The sequence below is a fragment of the Megascapheus bottae genome, chromosome 3 (assembly GCF_031878675.1).
Source record: "Megascapheus bottae isolate mThoBot1 chromosome 3, mThoBot2.hap1, whole genome shotgun sequence".
Classification (NCBI taxonomy): domain Eukaryota; kingdom Metazoa; phylum Chordata; class Mammalia; order Rodentia; family Geomyidae; genus Megascapheus; species Megascapheus bottae.
Window position 1 is genome coordinate 48,014,730 of NC_143511.1, and position 25,625 is coordinate 48,040,354.

The following is a 25,625-nucleotide window of genomic DNA, read 5'->3' on the forward strand; positions in this document are numbered from 1 at the left end:
GGGAAGGAGTCAGAGAAACAATACCTGTAGATTGCTCAACACCCAACAAAGTTCAATGGCCACTATTAAAACAAAACCCAAATGGGAAAAATGAGTTGTCCAATATTTCACATATATTTGAAGTTCATAAAATGATTTCACATACATCATTTAATTTTAGTTTTATAATCTCTAAGAAGTTAGTATGAAAGATGTTGTCATCAACATCTTATAAATGACAAAACTGAAGGTCAGAGAAGTTAAATATCCTATTGTTGGGTTGAGTAAAAGAGTTTATAGTATAATAGCATCTCATACACTACAGAATCACAGGGGACCAGTCACAAGCTATCCTGTGACCCTCAGTGACTCTTACTCTGTATGCTGTCCTCAGCAACCTGTTGAAGTCTGCCTCAAATGCATCACAGACCCCTGTAATAAGCACACAATCTGTTTATATTTGAATTAACTACATATCCAGGTTAAGTAGCCCTCTTTCATATGTACACATAAATACTAACAATATTTAGTAAAAAAACAAATGTCCAAATCACTCAATATAGAAAGAGTTTCTTTTAAAAAGTCCCATATTAGGGACTTTTAAAAAGTCCCATGTTCACAATGATGTTCATTGCAGCATTATTTTTCCATTGCTAAGATAGGGATCCAATTCAGATGCCCTTCAATAGGTGATTGGATCAACAAGATGTGGTATTTACACACAATGGAATTCTATGCTGCCATCAGAAAGAATGAGATCATTTCATTTGTAAGGAAATGGAAAGAATTGGAAAAAATCATCTTAATTGAAGTAAGCCAGATCCAAAGGCACATAGGTTCAATGGTTTCCCTCATTTTTAATAATTAGTACACATCCAGGACTCTCCTAACAGAGGATTACAATAACTCAAAACCTATGTACATGAGGTCCTATAGAATGAGACTAAATGAAATAAACTCTAGGATATGGGAAAAAAAAGTCCCATGTTAGGGAGCCTCATTATGTTTCAAGTAGATGAAACATGTTCATGTAAAAGTATTCAAGACCTTAGTGCAGTGCCCCTGCAAACTATGGGCCAAAGATCTCTGACCTCTCTAGTACACTAGAGTCCAAGAGTTTATCAGTACTAGGAAAGTGAAGTTGTCTTACCTGGGTATGTTAGGTTCCAGAGACATGAGTTTCCAGACTTCCAGTCTCATTTTATCTTATAATTTCTAACTTCATCCAATACTTGGACTTTCCAGACTACCAAAGCGAAAGTCAAGATGTAAGTTATGCAAGATTAGAAAATAGCAAGAAGACTGTTGACATCTCTCAGCTTCTCCTGCGGTCCTCTTCTCATTGTGTGATCATCTTTGGTGCTCTACCACTCTTGAGGAAAGCAACATGTTTCATTTGATTTCTTTCAACAGCTCATTAGTTCTCTTCTGTTACATTCTGAAATGTTGCTGAGGAAGAAAATTCTTTCTATTCCACTGAAACTGTCTAGAGAAGATGGGCTCATTGTCTGAGCTTAGAATCCTCTCTCACCCACAATTTCATTCTTGTGTTAAAGCTTAGTACCTAGCCTGTGTGGGGTTCTGTGCTTTGAAGCAGAAGTCAGTTAGAATCTGGGCACCAGTCCTATATAAAGTGAGTTGCAAAACTGCAAGATATCTGAAAGGCATTCATTGTGGAAGAGGAGGAGAATTTTAGAAAGCTTTCGTAGTAACTTTAGGGAGCTACCCAACGCAAAGATAAAAAGTGAAACGAAGCAGGATAGCAGAATAGTTGCCCTTACTTGGTCCCTTCTCTGCCTCATGTCAGTCAATGACTCTGGCTCACTGCCAAAACATTCTCCAAATAAACTACCCTTTCTCAAAGATGGCAGATCTAGCAAAAAATGGGAAATGGGCTGAATACATACATAGGAAATGACAATTTGGGAGTCTTTCCCTCCTTTTCTAATTACTTTTAAATATTTTGCCTTTTTGTCATGTTTTAACTTAGTTGTATTGCTTGCCTGCATGTCCACACAAATGGCATGATGTCATTCTAAGCATTAATTGCCCACAAGCAGGGCACTGCCCTGAGAGATACAATAATCATTTTGAATTCTGTCCCATGTTGTTAAATTAATGAAAGAAAACTGTGAATAGTTTGAAGTTAGTACGTCATTAGAGTGATGAGAAGACTTAGTGTTAAGAGTGTTTGGGAGAAGGAGCAAGGAAAGTTCTGGCTAGACCTTTGGAGAGAAAATAAAATAAGACTTGTAAATGCAGTATTTGACTAAGTAATTTCAATGGGGAATACACAACCATTTTGCAATATTTGAGTTGGGAAACACAATGTTGATTACTACTAGAGCAGTGAGTAGACTGGAAGGAAAAAGTCAACTACTCCAGATAGAGATGTTAAGGGATGCATACAGGTATTAAAAACAACGTATAAGTATAGGTATGGAAACACTCAGGGCATTGCTGAAAAGAATTAGCTGGAAGAAGTAAGAGTCTATGGGACCACAGGAAAGAAAGAAAGCAAAAATGTCCAACTGTATGAAGAGAGACAGTATCCTAATTAGAGGTGGTAGTCACAGAAGAGTTTGGGGGAAGATAACTAATTGTCTGGGACACACTGATCTAGAAAAGCCCAGAGCACATGCTGTTGCCAGGATGTCAAGATTGAGAATCTGCAGCCCCAGAAAAGAGGCAAGAGGTCATGGGAGATTCCCTGACAGGGTACTGATGGCTCATGTCCATGATAATTTTTTAAAAAAAAGAATTCTCTAAACTAGAGACCTTTGTAATTTGTTGCATTAGGATTTTTCTGTTAAGAGATTTCTCGCAATGGTGTGTGTGTGTGTGTGTGTGTGTGTGTGTGTATGTGTGCGAATTACATAACTGTGTAGCCTGAATGGGGTCTGATTTTTTTAAGTCAGGCATATTGTGCTAATGTAATATCCTAGACCATTTCTGTACCATGCCCCAGTGATCTTTCATTGACACATGGGATTTGTGCTGATGGACTGATTTCTTAGTATGAGCTTCATAGCTCAAAATGTTTCTGCCTACCCTTTTTATAATCAAATTTGAGGTTTTCATCCTTACAAAATAATGTCTGAGATTGTGATACATTAAGAAAGGTGATACATTATTTTAAAGTGAGGAAAATTTTTAAAAATACAATGCAAACACTAATCACTTTTGTGACATGTTTTTTTCCTATATGCATGAGAGTACCGATATGCGTGTATATACACATGTGTATACATGGATATGCAATGCACCCAGATACATACAAATACATGGACATTATTGTATATGTCACATAAGAGCACACAAATTTAATATTGTAGATTGTATATTGTGCATTCTATTTTGCACGTAATCTTCAATTGCTATAATATCTACATATATTAAATGCCACTAAAAATTATCGAAACACTTTGTGATTCTGTTCTTCTGCATAATACTTCATTGTATACAGCTGTCTTGATATCAAACCATTCTTCTGTCATCAGACAGTTCAGATAGGTGTGTGCTTTGAAGAATGAAAGGGCACTTTTCCTACACCACATTCCTTGGTCATGCTCCCTTTCTCATCTAGATGTTTGCTTCTTGCCAACACAACTCCTCATGATAGGAATTTTTAGGGAGAGTCATGTGACTGCACACTGTGAAAGGCACATGAATGATCAGGAGCATTAAGGCTATTGAAAATTAGTAGGTTTAACCCTCTTCCTTCAATCAACTGTTCCTTAGATCTTTCATTGTAATCATTGTAAATGATAGTTTTCCACATACGCAGACACACACACACACACAACACAAACACACACACACACACACACGCACCTAAGTAAACACCCAAGCATGAAGAAATTTTCTATAAGTTCCTAAATTGGGTCTTTATTTGTTATTTGTGATGGTGTGCACTTTGCCAAGAAAGAGCAATGTGTCTTAAAGGTAAGCAGTAGGAAATTAAGCTTAAGTAATATTGCCTTCCATTCAGCAAAGGGACGCCAGAGACCAAGGCTGTTGCATGAGCTACAGTAGTGAGCAGACCCTGTGCACACGAGTATGCAGTAGTAGGACTGGACAGAGCACCATTGTGTTGATGTCTTTCTGTTTTTACAGGTGCCACAGAGTCATTTTATGAGTCTTCACAGTGACCCAGGCCATAGAAAGACAAATATAGCTATAGTTTTGCTGAGTCCAGGTTTAAAGTGTCTCATTCAAACAAAAACATAATTTCTAAACCAGTCCAAAGCAAAGCCCAACCTCTTGAATTCTATGTACTCCCTCTTTAATTCCCTTTCTTTGCTCCAACTTGTTGCCTTCAGTGTTACTGTCTCCATTTTAAATATCATCAGCTGATAAATCAGTTGACAGAGTTCTGCAATAGTTCATTACAATATTGAAGATGACAAATTATAGTCATAAATTTTTTTCAGAAGAGCAAGCAATGGTATGCATTTCTGCACTGAGAAATAGATATAATCATGAATGAAGATACTAGGAGCAGGTAAAATAGGGCTTCAAAGTCAATTTGATTTATTTCTTAACTACTATTAGATAACAGTACAAATAAGCTATTAGAAGAAAATCAGGCTCTTGGCATGTTTTAAAATATAGACCTTTTGGAAAGAAAAGTCCTTTAATTACGATATGTACAAATTGTTAGAAAGAAATCACATGATTCTAACAAAATGCAGGATTAGGCTTTCATCCAGTTTGTCACTTACCAGAAGGTAGAAAAAATAGAACAGTTAACTTCTAAAACAAGAACAAAAGTTTAATGGAATATTCATTCCATCAGTGGGATTTTGAGCATGCCCAAAGACAGGATCCGTTTCATGACCATTACTAAGCAATGATAGTACACATAGAGCAGTGTGCAAGTACACACGTACACAATGCACTATGAAAATTTTATCCTGCAAATAACACTAAATATTCAGTTGTACAAATAAGCATCGATAATATGATCTGTAAAATAAACTAGTTAATATTCTAATAATCCCCTTTGCCCCAGATATCTGTCTTCATCACTTTGTTTTCCATTTTCTATGAAACAAATCTAGATTTTCTTATGATCTGCTTACATTTAGGTAATTTCTTAGAAACCTTTGCAGGCTTCTCTATCATTCTCTCTTTCCTTCTAATCGCTCATGACTTTTTTTGGGGGGGGGGCATCAGTTGTGGGACTCAAACTCTAGGTGTGGGCATTGTCCCGAGCTCTTCTGCTGCCCTACCCCTTGAGTCACAGGGACTTTCTGGTGGCTAATTGGAGACAAGAGTCTCATGGACTTCAGTGCCCAAGCTGGCTTTGAACCATGATCCTAAGATCTCAGCCTCCTGAGTAGCTAGGATTACAGGCATGAGCCACTGTGCCTAGTCTTTCATGATTTTTAGTCCAAGTTTTTCCTTATCTTTCTGATTCTCAGTATGCCTAGCTTACTTTCTCTATCCAAACACTTAGGTATGCTTATCATATAAAAAGAATGTACTATATCATTTTATATCAGAAGATGGGTGAAAGTGAAACTTTTAACTGACTTAACTATGAGCATACACATACTGAATATAGATATAACTACATAAGTATATGAATGTATACGTATATAACTATATAGGTATATATGAATATATACCTAAATATTGATCCACCAATCCTATGATGGAGCCTACCTAGAATGCATGGGCTCCTGTGTTCAAAGGAGGGGCATCCAATCACTGATCAGTTGCAAAATGAGCCTGCTCTGCTAATCCCTACCATGCCACTTGGATCTGAACTCTCTTCATTTCCCACCTTTGAAGAAGGCTTGGCTGTATTCACCCTCTTATTCAGATCCTATGAATCATGTCAGGGGATCTGGCTTCAGCAAGAACACTGTCTTACCGATCAGAGGCTTTGGTTGAAATCAGTGAAGTGTAGCTTATTGGAGTCCTAAAGACCTCCAGGCTCTCCCCCACAGCTTATGTCATTTGGAGTCCATCCTTTAGCTACGAGTACATGCAGCCCTGATGACTTTTGGCCTCTGCTGTCTCTAAGCCTCACAGTCATTAGATACCAGCAACCACTACAACAATCACACCACCACCATAAGGCAGTTAACACTGCATAACTTTTTTTAAACTCAGTCTTGGTCCCGTCCCTGCGCTCCTTTTGCTCAAGACAGGTGCTCTACCACGGTGAGCTTTGAGCCATAGCACTGTTTCCCATTTTTTTTCTGTGATTAATTGGAAATAAGAATCTCACAGGCTTTCCTGCCCAGACAGGCTTCGAACTACAATCCTTAGATCTCAGCCTCCTCAGTGTCTAGGATTACAGGCATGAGCCACCAGTGCCTGACCAACATTTTATAGACTGAAAGGTCCTTTCGTATTTATGAAAAGTTCTCCTAACCTTATTTTAGTAGGGATTTGCTGTTTCTAATTTGGTTGTTTAGTTCTCCCTTCATAAAACATGTAAGTGGCTAATTTCCAGACATTAGTAAAATCTTGAGAAGACTGACAGAAGAAGAAACTTATTAGCTAATGCATGTTCCCTAATATTGTTAGTTCAACAGTCCATACACTCCTGTTTCAACAGCTTTCTCTTTCATCAGAAATGAGACAGTGTAATCGCTCAGTGAGCATCTGGAAGTAACAATAATAATGATGATGATGAGAATGACCTCATAGGATGTACAATTGGAGTGATTAAAGAACATTTACAAGCTTATTGTGTCATAGTTAATAATTAGGTGCCAAGTTTTCTTGCCACCTCCTTCTACACTGGTATTTCCTACTTGGATCAGAGAATTAATTATAGTAAACGGTGTTGTTGCAAAGAACTAGCCCCATCATGAGCTTATGTTAGCATAAAGATAACAAACTGTTTTAGCGTTGCTTTTTAAAGATGATTTATTAATGTTTTGCATTGTGTAAGATTCTGTATGATGTAATCATTTAGTGTTTATTTTATTGTGTGTACCTTCTACTCAGAGGGTTGGCATTATTGTTCCTAACAGTGACGGATACAAGCAGATCATGCCTTATGACCTCTACCACCCCCTTCCTCGGTACGTAACTCAATCATGCTGATGTTAGAAGTAGCAAACCAGTCTTCTGATGCTTTTGTAAATATATATTTATATAAGCATATATAGATATTTTGTGTTTTTCTTTAACAGTCAGATGGTAGATGGTAGATTTTTTTTTACATTCCTCCTAAGTTCTGCTTTTGAATATATTGGCCTGCTCATCCTGTAAGCTTGTCATTCAAAAGCCATTTCAAGATAGGATCCTATCACATTGGAGCAGACATAGTAATTCACTCTGATTGGATGTAGTGTGTGGGTTTATGTTGTGTTTTTCTCTCCCTTTCTGTATCCTCTTCTATGTTTCCACTGTGACAGGACCCTAGCCATTAAAGCACTGCTGCTAACTGTTCAGCAAACACAGGTCCCGAAGTATTATCAAAAACTATGAATGTGGAATTCCAGGTGTGGTATGATGCAAATAATTTGAAATGTCTTCCTTTCCTTTTGAAGAAATTATGATTAAGAACAAAAGGTAGTGTTTTTCATATTCTTATTATTCAGAACACTTTAGAGGATGTTTTGTAAAACATAAATTCAATGTTGTTGAACACAGCACAGTGTGTTGTGTTACTTTTTAAAAAGTTGAATACTTTTTTTATTGTGGAAAAGAGTATTTTATTTTTTTATATATTTTTATTGTAATTAATAGAAGGGTTACATTACATTCGCCAGATGGAAGGTGCATTACTTCACATACATTGATACCCTTTCTCTTTTAAGTGAAAAAATATTATATATTATAAAAAATTCTTTTGTTAAAGAATATATTATCTGTACAATATGTTCATAAGAAAACTGGAGTTGAAGAAAAATACACTTATTAAATGCATCATCTCACACATTGGAAACTGCTCCACAGATAGTAGAAATTAGAAATGAGTTTATATCTTTGCTCAATTTTCTTTGCTAATTTGCCCCTGAGGGAATCAGCTGTGATGTAGAATTAAGGTTTGGTTTAGACTATAAATAGTTGGGATAATCTAGAGTAGTTTTCCCAGTCCCAAACAGAATCATGCCAGACAGTAATTGTATTATAAACAGTACAATCCATAATATTTGGTTGAAAATCTCCAAATCTCTAATGAACTAATATGCATTAGATTTTACATGATCTCAGGGCCATGTAGTCGAATTCCCCAGTGATTCTACTTCTCCTGTTCCTTTCTCAGCAGTCATCCACATAGCATAAACATGCAAGCGTGTAAATTTACACAAATTAGAATCAATATGTGCTTAATGCATGATTTTAACACACACACACACACACACACCTACATACAAGTCATTATCCAGTTATCTGCTTAGACACAGACATAATACTCATTTTTTAAAATATGTTAATGCTAACATATAAGAAGGGAGATTTGATTTTTCCTAGATGCAAGTATTGCTAAGTACTCTCCCTAAAGGGCTTCCTTCTAGTAGCTACTTTCTGATGACTATATTGATAAAGACAACAAAAGACTGTCATTTTGCTAGTTTGATCCAAAAGTCATCTCACCCTTGATAATTTTATGAAACTATCAAAAGATCAATTAAATAATCAAAATTATCTCTGATTTTAGTTTTTGAATCAGGAAACAAACTATTCATAAAACATATATCTGTTTAAAAGAAGAATATATATTACACAAGGAAAGGAAAGTTGGGTGTCAAGAATGAACACCATCACGTTTGTTTTTCTTGTAATGACAGCTCCTAGATTTCTGTAATACGGTCTCTGATCTCTCTTGTTTATATTTCTCGGGCATAGCCAATGCCTGTCTTAAGTTAGACTTCATCTCCTATAGAAAGCATTTCCCACAAATGCTTAAAAGCCAGTGGTGTATTGAAAAGATCACCCTTCATATTTGTAGCACACCATATATATGCACTTGGTATAGCCAAGCCCCAAGATTAGAGGACAATTAGCAAACTATATTCCATACTTTTTTAACTTGCATTACTTGTAATTCTGAAGATAGAAATTCCCCTCTATTGACAAAACTTGTAGTGAATAGAAGCTGTTTCTATGCATGTGTTTTCATTTCATACAAATAAAGCTCAGAAATTATTTGGAAATAGCAATCATCCACAAACCGGAGTAGAATGCTTTACTTAAGATATTTATAGTATAGGATTAAGGCCACAGATATAGATATAACACACTACTGATACATTTTTAGGTTGTTCTTCCCACTGTTAGTCTTTGACCTAACATATCAAATATAATATAAGAATGTGGTCTAACAAATTGTTCTTAATTAATGTGTGTTACTTTTCTATATTTTTCAATTTTGAGAATTTCTTAACATGGTATGTTTTTTAAAAGGAATTAAAATATATATCACAGATTTGCATGTATTGTTCCTCCAGAATAAGTTTGCAGGACAAGGAGTTTCGATATATGTTCTTTTATTCCAAGAACTTATTCTGAGAACTGTATTAAGATTTCTTGTCTAATGTCCTCTGTCAGTTTTTGTTGTACCTTAAAGCATCTAACTATGCTTTGCTTTAAATTTCATGCAATCCCATTACTATTTAAAGATTCACATATAATATTCACTCCACAAATACAACTACCCTTATATTATACTAGAACTATACTATGAATTTCTAACTTTGCTTGTTTTACTGTGCTCACCACATTGAAAAGGATACTTATTTGTGTTTGTGAAATTGCACTACTATCAAATTCAAGTGTTGAGATAGATGTTAATCACTCATTCCTTAAAAAAGAGTCAAGTTCAGAGATTTCAGAAAACCTATTGAAAATGTGCTCTTTTGTATCATCTTGATATTTTAGATTAAATGTACACTAAAAATATGTTATTAGACCAGGTGGCAGTGGCTTGCACCTGTAATCTTATCTACACAGAAGGCTGAGATCTGAGGACTGTGGTGCAAATCCAACCTGTGATACTCTTTTCTCCACTTACACACACACACACACACACACACACACACACACACACACACACTACATTATATTGTTAGCCCAGTGCTGGTGGCTCACACATGTAATCCAAGCTACTCAGGAGGCTGAATTCTGAGGATTTGAGGTTGAAGCCAACCAAGAAAGAAAAGTCAATGAAAGACTACCAAAGAGCCAAAGTGGAACTGTGGCTCAAGTAGTCAAGAGCTAGCACTGAATGAAATAGCTAAGGGACAGCACCCAGATTCTGAGTTCAAGGTCCAGTACCTGCACAAAAATAAGTAAGAAAATAAATATTGTTATTCTACTCTCACATTAAATTAGTATGAATATGTACCTATGTGTTCAGTATACTTTCAGTTAAATTAGGCTTGTTATCTAAGGAAGTCCTCATTGATTAATGTGGAAACGAATGAGAATTGGTCTTACTTCCTTCTCTTGAAAGGAATAAAAGAAAAAAATCCCTAAGGGTTATATAGAGGGCCTCAGTTTCCCCAGAATAACATATTCTTGCATATTTTCTGGGGAAATATGTAGGAAACTATTGTAATTGGCAGCATACCTTGGCTTCTGGCCGTGAAGATAGCAGTTGTTGCCTGCAGTGAAACAGTGCAGAGAAAATGTAGACCGAAATGTTCTTTACTGGGAAGCACACATTATTCTGACTCATGCAGAAAAGAAATCAGGGTTTCCCAAAATATGTGCAAAAATAACTGATGTCTCCGTGGGGTGCTTGTGCAGTATTTTTAATTTAGCTTCTCAAGTGGATCAACTCTGTGACACTTTTTTTTCTCTCTTGGTAAAATGCTGTCTCTCATAATTAATTCAGAGGGAAATCTTAAAGCTCCCTATCAATTCTCAACAAGCAGAACAGATGTAAGAAAGACAAGTTTGGCTTGACCAATCTCATTGCTCCTAAGTTGAGAGATTTCAATAGTCTAAATCCACATGAGGAGAGAAAAAAAGTAGGCAAACATACCTCTCTGCATGTGGTCCCAAATGTTTCAGAACTGCAAAAAGCCTTTGAAACATCACCAAAACGTTTTTCAATGTTATTGGCAATATTGTTATTTTCTACCCACTACATACCTCTGATCTGACATCATAAACCTTTTCGGCCAAAACCAAATCTTTTCATAATTTCAGGAGTTCTTTACTGGAGGAGAATTAATGAATAAGGATGTTATTCACATTTTTGCTCCTCAACCTAATAATGGCACAGTTTGAGCATCCGAATTGTACACAGTCTATGAATCCCAAGGCTGACAATGCAGAAGCGGAAAACAAGCTATTGCCTATGTTGATCTCGTATGAGCTTCTATAAAATTAAATCAAAATGTCCTAAAGTCATCTGTAAAAATTAAGTCTTTTTTTTTGAAATAGGGAAAAGAAAGGGGAAAATAAGATGATTGGGAGGGGTTGGGGAGAGGGAAAGGGAAATGGGGACAAAAACATGAGAAGTGATATCAAAGTTTGAGAAGTAATGCACCCATCACCTGATGAATGTCACTGTAACCCCTTTATACATTATCCCGACGATAAAATACAATTTAAAAAATTAAGTTCCACAATAATTATCTCACCATAATCTCACCACAATGCAAACGATTAGTATTCGTTAATTATTCAACTTTAGTATTGCTATAGATTCTTAAAGGGACTGTAATACAGGCATATATATGTGTGTATAAATACATATATCTATATCTGCCTTTCGTTATTTCAATAATGGTGAGAGGAAAGGATGACAAACTGAACTTACCTCCTTTGAATAAGTAACAGGACTGATACCCTTGTAGACAGCTTCCAAAACTGCCAACGGTTACATTTGTGTAGCACTTTCACAGATGTGCAAGGCCTTGTCGCCAATGTTGGATCCTCTTCTCTTTCTCAGCTTTCCGATAAGAGATGGCGTTTGGTTCTCTGGACCATGGCCTCTGAGGACTCCTTGCTCCCAGTCCGCCCAGGGGAGGGGTTATGTGGCAGGTCACTGAGGAGGGCCGGCGGGGTGTGTGTGTGTCTGCCCTGATGACTCCCTTGCTTCTGTAGGTGGGAGGCCACTCCATGGACCGCATGTTCCTCCTCGTGTGGGGGGGGCATCCAGAGCCGGGCAGTTTCCTGCGTGGAGGAGGACATCCAGGGGCAAGTCACGTCCGTGGAAGAGTGGAAATGCATGTACACCCCTAAGATGCCCATCGTGCAGCCCTGCAACATTTTTGACTGCCCTAAATGGCTGGCACAGGAGTGGTCTCCGGTAACTGTGCCCTCTTTCTTTGTTCATTAGGAGAGTAAGTCCACTCTTCCCTCTCTCCATCATGGCCCCACCACATACCCTGTGTGGCTCCATGCTTCTCCTCTTAGGGTTTCTAGAAGCCTCCTAGCTTAGCTTTTGGAGATGGAATACCTCCAGTCCGGTGTGGCCAAAGCTAAAGGCCTTTCTTCAAGTTACTTCAAAGAAACCCCTAGTGCTCCCCTTTATTGTGAAAGTAAATGTATTTTTAAAGTACTTAAAGCTAAACCTGGTACTAGTGGCTTGTGCCAGGTTAACCTAGCTACTCAGGAGGCTGAGATCTGAGGATCATGGTTTGAAGTCAACTGTACAGAAATCTCCACAAAACTTATCTCTAATTCACCAGTAAAAGAGCCAGAATTGGAAGTATGGCTCAAGCGGTAAAACACCAGTCTTGAGTGAAAAAAGCCAAGCAAGAGCTTCAGGCATTGAACCCTGAGTTCAAGTCCCCAGATGGGCACAGAAGGGCAAAAAAGAACTGATGTTATTAATCCCGAAACTGTAAAAGTTAATTGCTTAAATAACACTCAGTAGAACAGTATGATTTTTAAAAAAATTTTATACTCTATCTATATCTGTAAATTTTGAATCTATGTGTATGACTTCTTGGGAAGAAAAAAGGATTAAATGAAAACAACTCACTAATTACAAGGAGGATCAAGTACAATAATGAAAACCAAAAACTACAGACCTTAGGAAACCTACAGTAATTCAGCTTCAAATGTCATTCTGGGTGTTAATACATAAAAGGAAATGCCAAAGGACATAGAATGTTGAGGAAGTAAACCATTGTATCCTCACCCACAGAAAAGCCAAAAAGGTTGTTCATTCAGTCTTGTGGTTTTGTGGGAGCAAGAGGAGAGCTGAGATGTTTTCCTGAGCCTAAAAGTCCTACAGAGGTGCTGACAACTGCTGTGGGGTGCGAGGTCTACCTCTGCCCATTAAATTAGTTCATGTGAACATTATTTTCCCACTTCAGTACAATCAATTGAATTGGCCTTGCTGCAATAGAAATTGTTTGGAGCGGCAGTTTAAAACACCTTTATATTATAATGGCTGCAAGCATGGCTCAAAGGCAATGTGCCTGCCTCGTAACCACAAGGCTCACCGTTCAAAACCCACCCAAAGGATGAATCAACATTTAAAAATCTCTTAGTGCTCATGTGGGAATATTGGACATTGGAATCATTAGCATAGAAACAGTATAGATAATTGAACTTGAGTGCATTCTACACATCTTTTCAGCCTTTTGTTTCAGACTTTGCATACAAAGGGTGCTTCAAGATTGTGGACTTTCAGCCTAAGCTGAAAGTGGTTTAATTTTCAGCACCTTTACCCCCAACAGCCAAACAGAACATAGATCCCATGTCTTGTAAGAAGTGATATGAATCTACTAAGAGTTCTTGAACCCCTGTCCCCCCCAAAAGTCCTTACTTTAAAAGCATGATATGAGGCTCGAAGTAATCAAAGCTTTGTCTATGAGTCTTCTCTCTCTTGTCATGTCTTCCCAGTGCACAGTGACTTGTGGACAGGGCCTCAGGTATCGTGTGGTCCTCTGCATTGACCACCGAGGAATGCACACGGGAGGCTGCAGTGCAAAGACAAAGCCACACATAAAAGAGGAGTGCATCATACCTACTCCCTGCTACAAACCCAAAGGTAATGAACTAGACAGGTGCTCTTTACCTGTCTGTTTATTATTAAGTGTACTTATGTGCAGTTTTAGATCCTTCGGAGAGTTTTAAGTATACTGAGTATTCTTTGTCATGATTCTTTTTCATTTAGATGCTGCTAAGAACATTTCAAATTTTATTGCAAATGTTTATTAAGCATTACATGTAGAAATCTGTGCATAAAACTATCTCTCAATGAGTCTCCAGGTGCAGTAGCTCATACAGGCTAAGTAGCAGTAGCTACTTAGGAGGTTGAGATCTGAGATCTATGGTTCAAAGCCTGCCCAGACAAGAAAGGTCATGAGACTCTGACCCCCATTAACCACCAAAAAGAGGTGAAGTGGAGCTGTGTCACAAGTGGTAGAGACATAGTCTTGACCAAAAAGCTCAGGGTTGGTGTGTAGGCCCTAAGTTCAAGTCCTAGAAATGGGCATATAAAATAAAAAATTATCTCCCCAGTCATGATGTTCTTGAAGACTATTATGAGAAATATTGTATATGTCTTCTTAAAAGGAGAAGAGATTTATAAAACTACATATTTACTATCTACATTTCTCTCTGTTAAAAGCAAAGGCATTTGCTGGGCATTGGTGGCTCATGCCTGAAATCTGAGGATCATGGCTCGAAGCAAGCTCAGGCAGACAAATCTGAGAGACTCTATCTCCAAGTAACCAGCAAAAAGCCAGGTATAGCGCAAGTCATAGAGCACTAGCCTTAAGCTAGAAAGCTAAAAGAGAGTGTCATGGTCCTGAGTTCAAGCCCCATTACCTACACACACAAAAACAAAAACAATTACATCAAAAGGGAATTCATTCAAGTGTGATGTGTGTCTGCTTTGCTAAACTTGTATCCTGCAATACTTCAGCTGATGAAAGAGAAAACTGTTGCTGTAAATATAAGAATATTTCACATTAATGTGAAAATAAATTCTAGAGCATAAAAATGCAAAAATATATGAATTTGGTATATGTGTAAAATAATTTGCATTAAAAATAAATTTTAGAAAATGTTTACTTAGTGAGCAAGATACATTGCCATTATCCCCTCTTTCCCAAGTCAATACAAATATTAATCTGATTTCTAATAATTGTTTTTAATAATCTGGGTGCATGGATAGGAAAAAAATCTATCAACAAGCCATCCAGATATAAAGAGTTATTTATTATATGACTCCTTTTATGTTAACAATAACTAAAATTTATTTCTTTAAACCATTAAATTTCTATAAAAATTCAGCCACACTCTAGCTCTTCATTATGCTTTCTGTGTGAACCATGATGAAATCTAAACTCAAAACCCCATACTAGAAATATGGTTGCTTTTAGTAAGTGCATATCTCTCTCTCTCCACCTCCATTTTCTTATCTATAAAATACAGGAAATAACCAAATCTTCCCCAGACGTCATGTGAAGGTTAAGTGAGATGTAATGGAAGTATGATGCTTAACCTGGTATGTGGCGACAGACACAGAGGGAGGGAGAGACAGAGAGACCAACAGGGGAGCGAGAGAGAGGGGGGGAGAGGCAGAGAGAGAGAGAGAGAGAGAGAGAGAGAGAGAGAGAGAGAGAGAGAGAGAGAGAGAGAGAAAGAGAGAGAGAGTTCTCTTCAAATATGTCACTGTGGCCTATCATCCATGTTCTCAAATATTAGATGAAGTAGCCACCAGAGCATCTCTCAGGACTCGCATCAGCTATGAAGCATTACATACTTCCCATTTGCGTCCAGCAGAAGACACTGTTACAGAAGACACAGAGAGCTCATGTGTGCTGTCAGAGAAAGCTTCATTGATGGAGACAGTTAACTAGAGTGAATAGGGGTGTGGTAAAATGATGGATGCCCAGGCAAGGTGATGCTGCTGTTCAAATGTCAGTGAATCCATTTGCCTGTTGGCAGTTTTATGTTTCTTGTTTTATTTTCTGAACAGAAATAGCAGCAACATAACAGACAAGGAGTGATGCATCTACCTAAAAATAGTCCACTATTTATTAGCTCTATCTTTACCAAGCCACCTCAGAAAAAGAAAAGCAGTTTGTGGTTAACTATCAGGAATAAAATCTGATTTTTTCACAACCCAGTAGTGAGCCCAGCTCTCTAAACATCGTTAAAAATACCATATAATTCTATGCTGTATACATATATGGACATATTTCTTTCATCTTTGCAATTATATGTTATAAAATGGTGATAGAGATTCACTGGCTCATACTCTAAAGGCAAATATGCCCATAAATGACCTTAATAAATATGTCAGAAATGGGAATGTTGGCAATTACTTCTGTAGGAGCATTAGAACCTGTCTATTTCATTTTCTCCTCTACATTTTTTCCTCAGGAAGTAGTTAAGAAACTTGTTCTGAGCTGTTTGGTCAAAATTGGCTGAATATATGTAACAAGTCAAATTATGGGTTGTTGAGCCTAAGTTACACATATTCCAATGATAATTGCGAATTGGGTGCTATTGAACTGATCAGAATTTCGCGGAGATACTTTGTGAATTTCAGAATATTGTTTTATTTCTTTTGATATGACATAGATTACACTTAGCCAAAAGGAATACAATTATAGAGGAATTACAATATAGTTTATTGCACTTTGTGTTTATTTTAAAAGATGTGAAAGATGCTTTGATTATCTTTATGTGCATTTTGAGCTCAGGCTCCTACAACTTTTCCTAATTTCAAAAAAAACCTTCCTTCCCTGTGCTCTTCAATAAAATAAAAGGGAAGTAAAGTGTATGCACAGTATTAGTTAAGAGGCAATCTATGTAAAATCCAAGTCTGTTTTTCTCGATATGCCCATCACTAAAAGCAGCAGTTTGTCGAAACACTTAACTATTTGAGGTTACCAATATAGTGACTTCTAGATATAGGGCCAAACGAAGAACTGGAGAGGAGGAAGAGATATTTCCCTGAAATTTCAGCTTGGTGATAACTTCTTCTTATGTGCATGCAACTTCATTCTCAGAGAAACTTCCTGTTGAGGCCACGCTGCCATGGTTCAAGCAAGCTCAAGAGCTAGAAGAAGGAGCAGCCGTGTCGGAAGAGCCCTCGTAAGTTCTGCAAGCACATCTGGTTCTTCTTTTGAACCTGGTTGGTTGCATGGCTCTGGCTTTCATGGGTTCTAAACTCCATGTAACCATCTTCCCCCAGGGAGCTGAACTCTCTTGGCTCTTCCATTAGAAGTGTATCCATTTCAAAGTGTTGGTGAAAACTTGAATTGCATTTAAAAGTGATTTCTAATTTTCTTAGATTATCCTGTTTGAATCAACTTTGCCTATAGGGAAAAATAGGTGGAGTGGCTAGTCCTCTTCCCCAAATTCTCATCCCGTTTCCTCTTGGCAAAGGGCCAATAGTGCCTCTGATGACATGAAATAGATTTGATGTGAACATCTGGGCTGCTTTTTTTTTATTGTAATTAGTAAAAGGGTTACATGATATTTGCCAGATAGAAGGTGCATTAATTCACATACATTGATACCCTTTCACATGTCTTGGTACCCATTTCCCTCCCCCCCCCACACCTCCCACCCGTCTTGGTTTTCCCCCCTTCCCTATCAAATTTCAAATAACCAAATACAAATAAATTCAATATATCAGATAACAAAGTGAGATACTATACCAATATGAGATAACCAAGGGACAGCAAAGGAGATGAGAGACAACATAGTACATTAAGGACAACAATCATTCATTATATGGCTTTTGTTTCAATATCCTGGAGGTCCTTTCAATTAGCTTCACATTATATGGCCTTATGTATCAAGATTTTGCTCTATTGCAGATCTCTGCTAGTAGAGCCCAAGGTTTCTACTGATTATGACGAATAAGGGAAACCTAAGTTCCTTTGAGTCTGGCTTACTTCACTTAATATGATTTTTTCTAAGTCTTTCCATTTCCTAACAAATGGGGCGATGTCATTCTTTCTGACAGCAGCATAGAATTCCATTGTGTACAAATACCACAACTTGTTGATCCACTCATCAACTGAGGGACATCTAGGTTGGTTCCATATCTTTGCTATGGTGAATAGTGCTGCAATGAACATTGTTGTGCTAGTGGATTTAGTATGTCCTTGTTTCTGGGTGGTTGGGTAAATGCCAAGTAGTGGAATTGCTGGGTCATAGGGGAGTTCTATGTTTAGCCTTTTGAGGCACTGCCACACTGCTTTCCATAGTGGTTGAAGGAGTTTGCACTCCCACCAACAGTGTAGTAGTGATCCCTCCTGGCCACATCCCCTCCAGCATCTGTTGTTATTCGTTTTCCTGATCCTGGCCATTCTAACTGGAGTGAGGTGGAACCTTAGAGTTGTTTTGATTTGCATTTCTTTTATGACCAGAGATGTTGAGCATTTCTTCATGTGTCTATAGGCCATTTTTGTTTCTTCTTCAGAGAAGACTCTCTTTAAGTCTTTGGCCCCTTTTTTAATGGGATGGTTGTTACTTTGGAGGTTAGTTTTGGAGTGATTCAATTTTTTGAGTTGTTGATATATTTTAGATATGAGGCCTTTGTCCGTTGTTTGGTTGGTGAAGATCTTCTCCAACTCTGTAGGCTTCCTGATTAGTTTACTAGCTATGTCCTTTGCCATACAAAAGCTCTGCAGTTTAATGCAGTCCCACTTATCCAGCCTTTCTCTGATTTGTTGTGATTCTTGGTCCTTATTAAGAAAGTTTCGACCTGTGCCAAGGAGGCCTAGTATATCTCCTATTCCTTCCTGTAAAGTTTTCAGTGTGTCAGCTTTTACCTCCAGGTCTTTGATCCATTTGGAGTTAATTCTAGTGCAAGGTGACAAAGAAGGATCCAACTTTAGTTTTCTGCAGGTGCTTAACCAGTTCTGCCAGCACAACTTGTTGAAGAGGCTGTCTTTCTTCCATTCTAAAAAAAATAGAATGAGCTGCTTTTTATATTATTTATCTTCCAGCACTGCAACATAGCCACTCATTAAGTTAAGGGCAAACAAAATAGCTATAAGGGAAAGAAGAATTTACTATTTTCCCTTTCTTGCTACAATCAGTGTCAGAGGGAGACCTCAATCCCTGAATTTCTATAAGCTGTGTAATCTGTAGGGCCCTTAGACAGATTTGTAATCTGCTTCAGAAGAGGAAACAAGGGAGAGAGAGAGAAATGTATTGTGATTAATTGATGACAAGTACATGTTGATTCTACCAGAAAACAGTAATAGCCATATCTGCCACATTACTCTTATAGATAAGAGAACATACTTTACTGGCAAATTCCATCTAGACAAAGTAATTTCTCCTGGTGGCTCATGCCTGTAATCCTAGCTATTCAGGAGGCTAAGATCTGAGGATCACAGTTAGAAGCCAGCCCAGGCAGGAAAATCTATGAGACTCTTATCTCTAATCACAAAAAAAAACCATAGTAGAGCTATGGGTCAAGTGATAGAGTGCTAGCCTTGAGCAAAAAGGAGCCCAGGGATAACGCCCAGCCGCCAGTTCCAACACCAGAACCAGCAAAAAAAGAAAAAACGTTTGTTAGCTAAGAGTACATCAAAAAATATACCACCCACTCTCAGAGTTTACTGTATAGGGTATAAGATAGGAAATTCATGCTACAGGATCAGTCATATTAGAGATAAAAACAAGCAAATGCAGATTAGAATTTTCTTATATTTATCCTGATTCAGTCTAAATCTGCTGTGGTTTTCCTGAATACAAACTGCACTTTTGAAATAAACTCGAAATAATAAATGCTTTAGCAACAACCAAAAACAATCTAGAATTTTAAAATGCCAGATTTCTAATAACCAAAAGTCATTTTTAAATAAACTACCTGATTTCATAGAAAAAGGGGCACATATATTGACACCTTTTTTAACTCAAAAGAACAATTAATAAAAAAAAGACCAATTAAGCAAACAGATTCTTTTCTATATTATGCAATATATATCGCAATATTTTCAATGTTGAGAAAAAAATGACTAACCCTGGCAGACCTTTAAAGGAAAGGTAGTTATTAAAGGCCACAATGCACCCTTTAATTGAGCACACAGGGCTTTAAAATGCTTTCTTTTGCTCCTGTCAGGACTTACTTTGACAGGAGGAAATGAGCTTTAGAGGGATATTAGCAAATTAATCTTTGGAGGTTTTACTCAAGACCCAGAAAATACCAGGTAATTGCAGCTGTTTATTTTTATAATATTCTCCAGTTAAACCCTAATATACACTTTTTACTTAAACTGTATGTATTATTTTGCTTAAACTCTCTTTTGTCCTTGTACAGTATCTTCTGCCACTAAACCTAAGGCCTATTCCTAGGTATACTACTGCATTCTGTCTAGTGCAAAATAAGAGAACTGAGTTGAAAACATCTTGCATTTATAGCTACATGTCCTTCTCATTAGATGGGTCTTCGTTAAAAGCTGTAATCAGAGTTTAATGGGGCCACTGAAGCATCTCATAGAACATTATCACTCATACCGTTTCCCATCATCAGTCTGAGATACTTCATGCTTACTCTTAATAAAATCCCCAAAATAGCTAAGCACAGGCTCTGCCATTGAGACAATAGCCATATTTTAGACTCTAAAAGTTTACTCTTAGTGTTTACAGAAGTGCCATCTTTTGCATGATTAATCTGAACTGAAGTGGATTGTAATGACAGTACTAGTTCAGTGCAAAGGAAATGTATACAATTGTGCTCAGAACAACAATTACTTTTTCTACAAAAAAGAAATAAATGACAGCTGTAGAGTAATGAAAGATATGTGTTTTCTACACTTTAATACATTTTATACATGGTTAGTGCACTGAGCCCTAAGTGTCACATTTTTAATTGATTTTGAATTTTAAAAACATAATTTTGCATGGCCTTAATTCCTTCCTTTTAAACCACATTAGACCCGTTTCCAAATGTATGTAGCAACCTATAATTACCCTCCGAAGTATAATGAAAAAATGATATCCTGTCAGCACATCCACCCACCGAACAGACTCACGTTGCTTAAATTAAATGGTAACGTTTAGCAGCCGTGGCTGTCATAGTAAAACAGGAACAGTGGCCCAGAACTATTATCTCTTGTGCTGACTCCAGCTAACATTGTTCTACAGCAAGGCAGCAAATATGCCATATTTCCCCATATGGTACGTGAAAATATTATCAACAGCCTGTCTCATTAAATAATAAGAGAGCCATCACTGTGTGTAAGTGTTTAGATATGGAGATGTCCTTATTGAATGTTAGATGCTTTTAGTAATCCCAACATATATGAAAAAGATTGGTGAGCACTCTGACCAAAAATATGTTGGAAAAAAAAAAACTTCTCTATGACATGTTTAGAAGAAAACTGTAATAAAAGACTAAAAATTGGATTGCCAAGAGATAACTAAGGCTTCATAAAACAGAAGAATGTAGTGACAGTACAGTTCCACTAAACACCAAGTGGAATATACACATGCTGCTAACAGCCTGTAGAATCATTGAGCTTATTATACAGATTGGATCTTATCATGTAATTTAGATTTATCATATAAAAGTACAGCTTCAGTTCACAAATACTTTGAGATCTCATGGTTTCATTCCTCAGCAACAGATAGCGTGTTTGTGATGTATCTGGTGCATGTGGTAAAAAAAAAAAAGGTAGTGATATTGGGATGCGTGCAGAAAGGGCTATTGGGATGAGTATATTACCTTGGCATGCAGAAATGAATTCCTAACCCACGTGTGGGAGGTGGGAGGCAAACTCTCTGAGCTGCCTTTCCTCTGGTGGCTATGGTTTGTCTTTACTCAGACACATGTTTTTATTGGGGTTTTCTGACAAGTAGCAGAAGGTTCTTTAAGCAAGATATTTTTTTAGCTCTCCTTTTGTGCAGAACAATGCAAGTAAGATCCAAACCCCAAACTAAGTCTAAGCAGATGGAGGCTTTAGCCAATGAAGCTCGTCAAGCACAGCCTCCGAAATAAATCGAGCATAGTAAACTTGCTTCAGAGGTTGTCTGCTGAGAAATTAGTAAATCCTTTCTACCAATTAACACAGGAGGGATAGTGATTACAGACAGACTTCTGTAATTAAGATTCTGGGAAATTGCATTTTTCTGATGGCTTTTAGCACTAGAAAAGGAAAATGGAAAAAAATGCTCATGGAATTATCTTCTGTTATAATTCAAATTATGTTATTCATTTGTTGTTGGGTTTTAATTTGCCTCCAGATGATGAGAATGTTGAGTTGAGCTGGTTGTCTCCAGGTTGGAAAATATATGAGAATAGCTTTTAAACCCTTTAAAAAACAAAACTACACTGTGGTAGTTCTAATTATATATATATTATTTAGGTATTTACTCAAACAAATGGCTGATGATTGGTTTTCACCTCTTGTGTTAATATCTTTTTTCCAGTATTGGAGACAAGTCCACATTTTGACCCCCTCTGAGAGCTTAATTTCTCTAGGAGAAAAAAATTAATACAATGGCAATATCTGGATATTTAAAGAAATGTTGTTAAGTAAGAAATAATTCAACTGGTCTTTAAAAGTCTGATATGACATGGCTTAGGAAGGAAACTTCATTTCCTTAGCATTTTGAGGGCATTAACAGACCACCTGATACTATATGGGGTTATTTATTAAGGGAGAAGCCTTAAGAGAAACGTATAGCCTGAGTGCCTCAGTTGCTCTACCTTTCCAGATTTCCTGGTGCCTAAAGCAAAATATTCCAAGTAGAACCTGACAAATGTAACCATAACCCCTCTATACATTACCCTGATAGTAAAACCAATTTTAAAAATATTCCAAGAATGTACAGACAATTGTGAACCTGATAAAGCCAGATTCTTTGTGCTACTTTGCATCTGGGAGGAGTTCTTCACTGATTCAGAATAGCAATAGGACTTTCTATTTATCTTGCTTACTATGTCCTTTGCCATGCATAAGCTTTGTAGTTTAATGCACCCATTTATCCAACCTTTCTTTAACTCATTTTGATCTGGGGTCTTTATTAATAATGCTAAAGTTTTGACCTGTACCATGGAGCCCTAGTTTTTGCCCTGTTCCTTCCTATAATTTGTTTTCAGGGGATATGCTTTTACCTCAAGGTCTTTGATCTATTTGGAATTGATTCTGATGCAGGTTGGTATATAAGAATTTAACTTCAGGTTTTTATGCATGTTTAGAAAGTCCACAGACTGAGAGAAGATCTTCACAAGCCATACCACAAACAATGGCCTCTTATCTAAAATATACTTATAGCTCAAAAAATTAAATTACCCCAAAACAAACCCCCAAAGAAATAACCACCCCCATTAAAAGGTGGGATAAGACTTAGAGAGAGACTTCTCCGAAGAAGAAATAAGAATGGCCAATAGATTCATGAAGAAATGCTCAATATCTTTGACCATAAAACAACATTGAGATTCCACCTTACCCCACTTAAAATGTCCACTATCAAGAAATCTAATAACAACAGATGCTGGCAGGGATGTGGCCAAAGAGAACTGCTAATCTACTGTTGGTGGGAGTGTAAACTCTTTCAACCACTCTGAAAAGCAGTATGGAGGTTCCTCAAAAGGCTAAACATAGAGATCCTCTATGACCCAGCAATCCCACTCCTGGGCATTTACCCAAATGACCACAAACAAGGCTATACTAAACCTACCAGCACAACCATGTTCACTGCAGCATTATTCACCATAACTAAGATATGGAACCATCCCTGTGACCCCTTGGTAGATGAATGAAATGGATCAAGAAGATGTGGTATAAATACACAATGGAGTTCTTGGCATCCATCAGAAAATATGATATCCCCTCATTCATAAGGAAATGGAAAGACCTGGAAAAAAAAAAGTATGAGTGAAGTAACTCAGACCCAAAGAAAAGTAGGTTGCATGGTTTCCCTCATTTGTAATAACTAGAATAAGTCAGTGATATTCTTAACAGGGGATTGCAATAAGTCAGAGCTGATTTATTAAGAAGCAAAGGGGAATTCTTGTCATGCATCTGTGTGAATAAACCCCAAAGGACTTACACACAGGAAAGAGTCAGGAAAGTCACCACAAGGATCTTGTAGATTCAATGTCTAGTTTACCTTGTGAAAAATAGTATTTAGGTCTGTTTAAACACGTTTATATTAGTTCATAGCTATACCTTGTAAGTGCTTGGACAATGTGAATGGATTAATTCAGCACTTAAGAATAAGTTAATTTGGGACCACGAACATGGCCTAGTGGTAGAGTGCACACTTAGCATGTACGAAGCCCTGGGTTTGATTTCTTAGTACCACATACTCAGAAAAAGCCAGAAGTGGCACTGTGGTTCAAGTGGCCGAGCACTAGCTTTGAGCAAAAGTGTCCAAAAACAGTGCCCAGGCCCTGGCTTCAAGCCCCAGGACTGGCAAAAAGAAAAAGAATAAATTAATTTTTCATAAAAAAGCTATGGCATGCATTCTTATATTTCACTCAAAGAATATGTAATGAATGAAAATCTGTAATAGATCCAATCAGTGTTACTGTTTTTTATTCTTAATACAGTTTACCTGAGTTATATTCCCTTTGTGAATCTGAGGCCATAGAAAATCATAAGGAATATATCTTATATGTATATGGAAATTGGTTTTCTCTTTTTGCATTATGTAGCTTTATTGATTTTAAAATACCAAAGTGATTTTTATATTTTTGTTTATTTTTATTCTTTGTAATGTTTGTTTCTTTATTGAATTTGATTTATTTTCTCAATTTACTAATTAGGATTTATATAATTACAACAAGTATATCTAGTATCCACCTGTTTGGAAATCAACATGAGTGACCTAGTAAGTCAGTTACATGTCTCTAGTGGTGGGTGTATAATTGTTCTATCATATATAGTCAGTCAAGAAAGAACTAAGCAATGCATTTGCAGGCCTTGGTCAATGCAATGTGTCTATGGCTTGCAGAAAAATAGGGATTGTCAGTAACTCAAGCAAGTTAATTCAGCAGGCGTCAGATTAAGAAAGCATCTGCCAAATTAAACATGTCACTGTTCACTTTCAAAAATATTTTGTTTTTAATTAATGTATAATTGACAACTCAATATGTACTTGTGAGGTTGTTTTTTAAAGAATATGAGAAGTTTAGTAAATTCCAAAGTTCTTTACTACCATATGTGAGACTTGGATCTATCTCAGAGCTAGAGTACCAGACTAGTTAATTCAATATGTGGTGATGCGAAAATATACAAAACAACTGAAAGAAGAATGCATCCTATACATTGAAATGTCTTGCAGTAGATGTTGATATGAACAAATGTACTAGCATGTTGAAACTGACTTTGAGCCCAAATGAGTACATAGAAAAAATTTACTCAGTCTTCATCCACAATAACCAATTTTTTTCTATCATTATTGCTGAATGATTCCTTTCTATCTATTGAAAACATACTACAGAAACTATAGCTTCTTGAAATTGATTTTTTTTTTGATACCTGGAACTGCCTGCTCTATGAGTTGGTGAGTAGTGAGGCTGTTCATTTGTCTGCCCCAATAAAGATATAGCCCTGCTAGGGACAAATCAAAAAGTCATTAAATCATCCCTCTTGGCAAAGCAGTTGTGCCTGGTGCGGGCTCCCATGCAAGACTGCTATGTGAATCTTGAATCCCCATTAGCAGTGGTAGACACTTCATATGCCACTAGACCCCATAGGTCTCAATTTCCTCACTTGTGAAGTAAGCATAATAATGGACTCTACATCATAGTCCTGAGGATTTATATGTGTACA

The 25,625-nt window shown here is 37.1% G+C and overlaps 1 protein-coding gene across 1 annotated transcript in view; it reads left to right on the plus strand.

Annotated features, from left to right (window-relative positions):
• The window catches only part of Adamtsl1 (ADAMTS like 1), a 628,790-nt gene that overhangs the window by 445,128 nt on the left and 158,037 nt on the right, over positions 1-25,625 (plus strand). The window contains exons 11-14 of the mRNA XM_090329363.1: positions 6,975-7,025; positions 12,010-12,214; positions 13,762-13,909; positions 16,887-16,971. Of these exons, the coding sequence (XP_090185489.1) occupies positions 6,975-7,025; positions 12,010-12,214; positions 13,762-13,909; positions 16,887-16,971 (489 nt within the window). The remainder of the gene's footprint in view (positions 1-6,974; positions 7,026-12,009; positions 12,215-13,761; positions 13,910-16,886; positions 16,972-25,625) is intronic.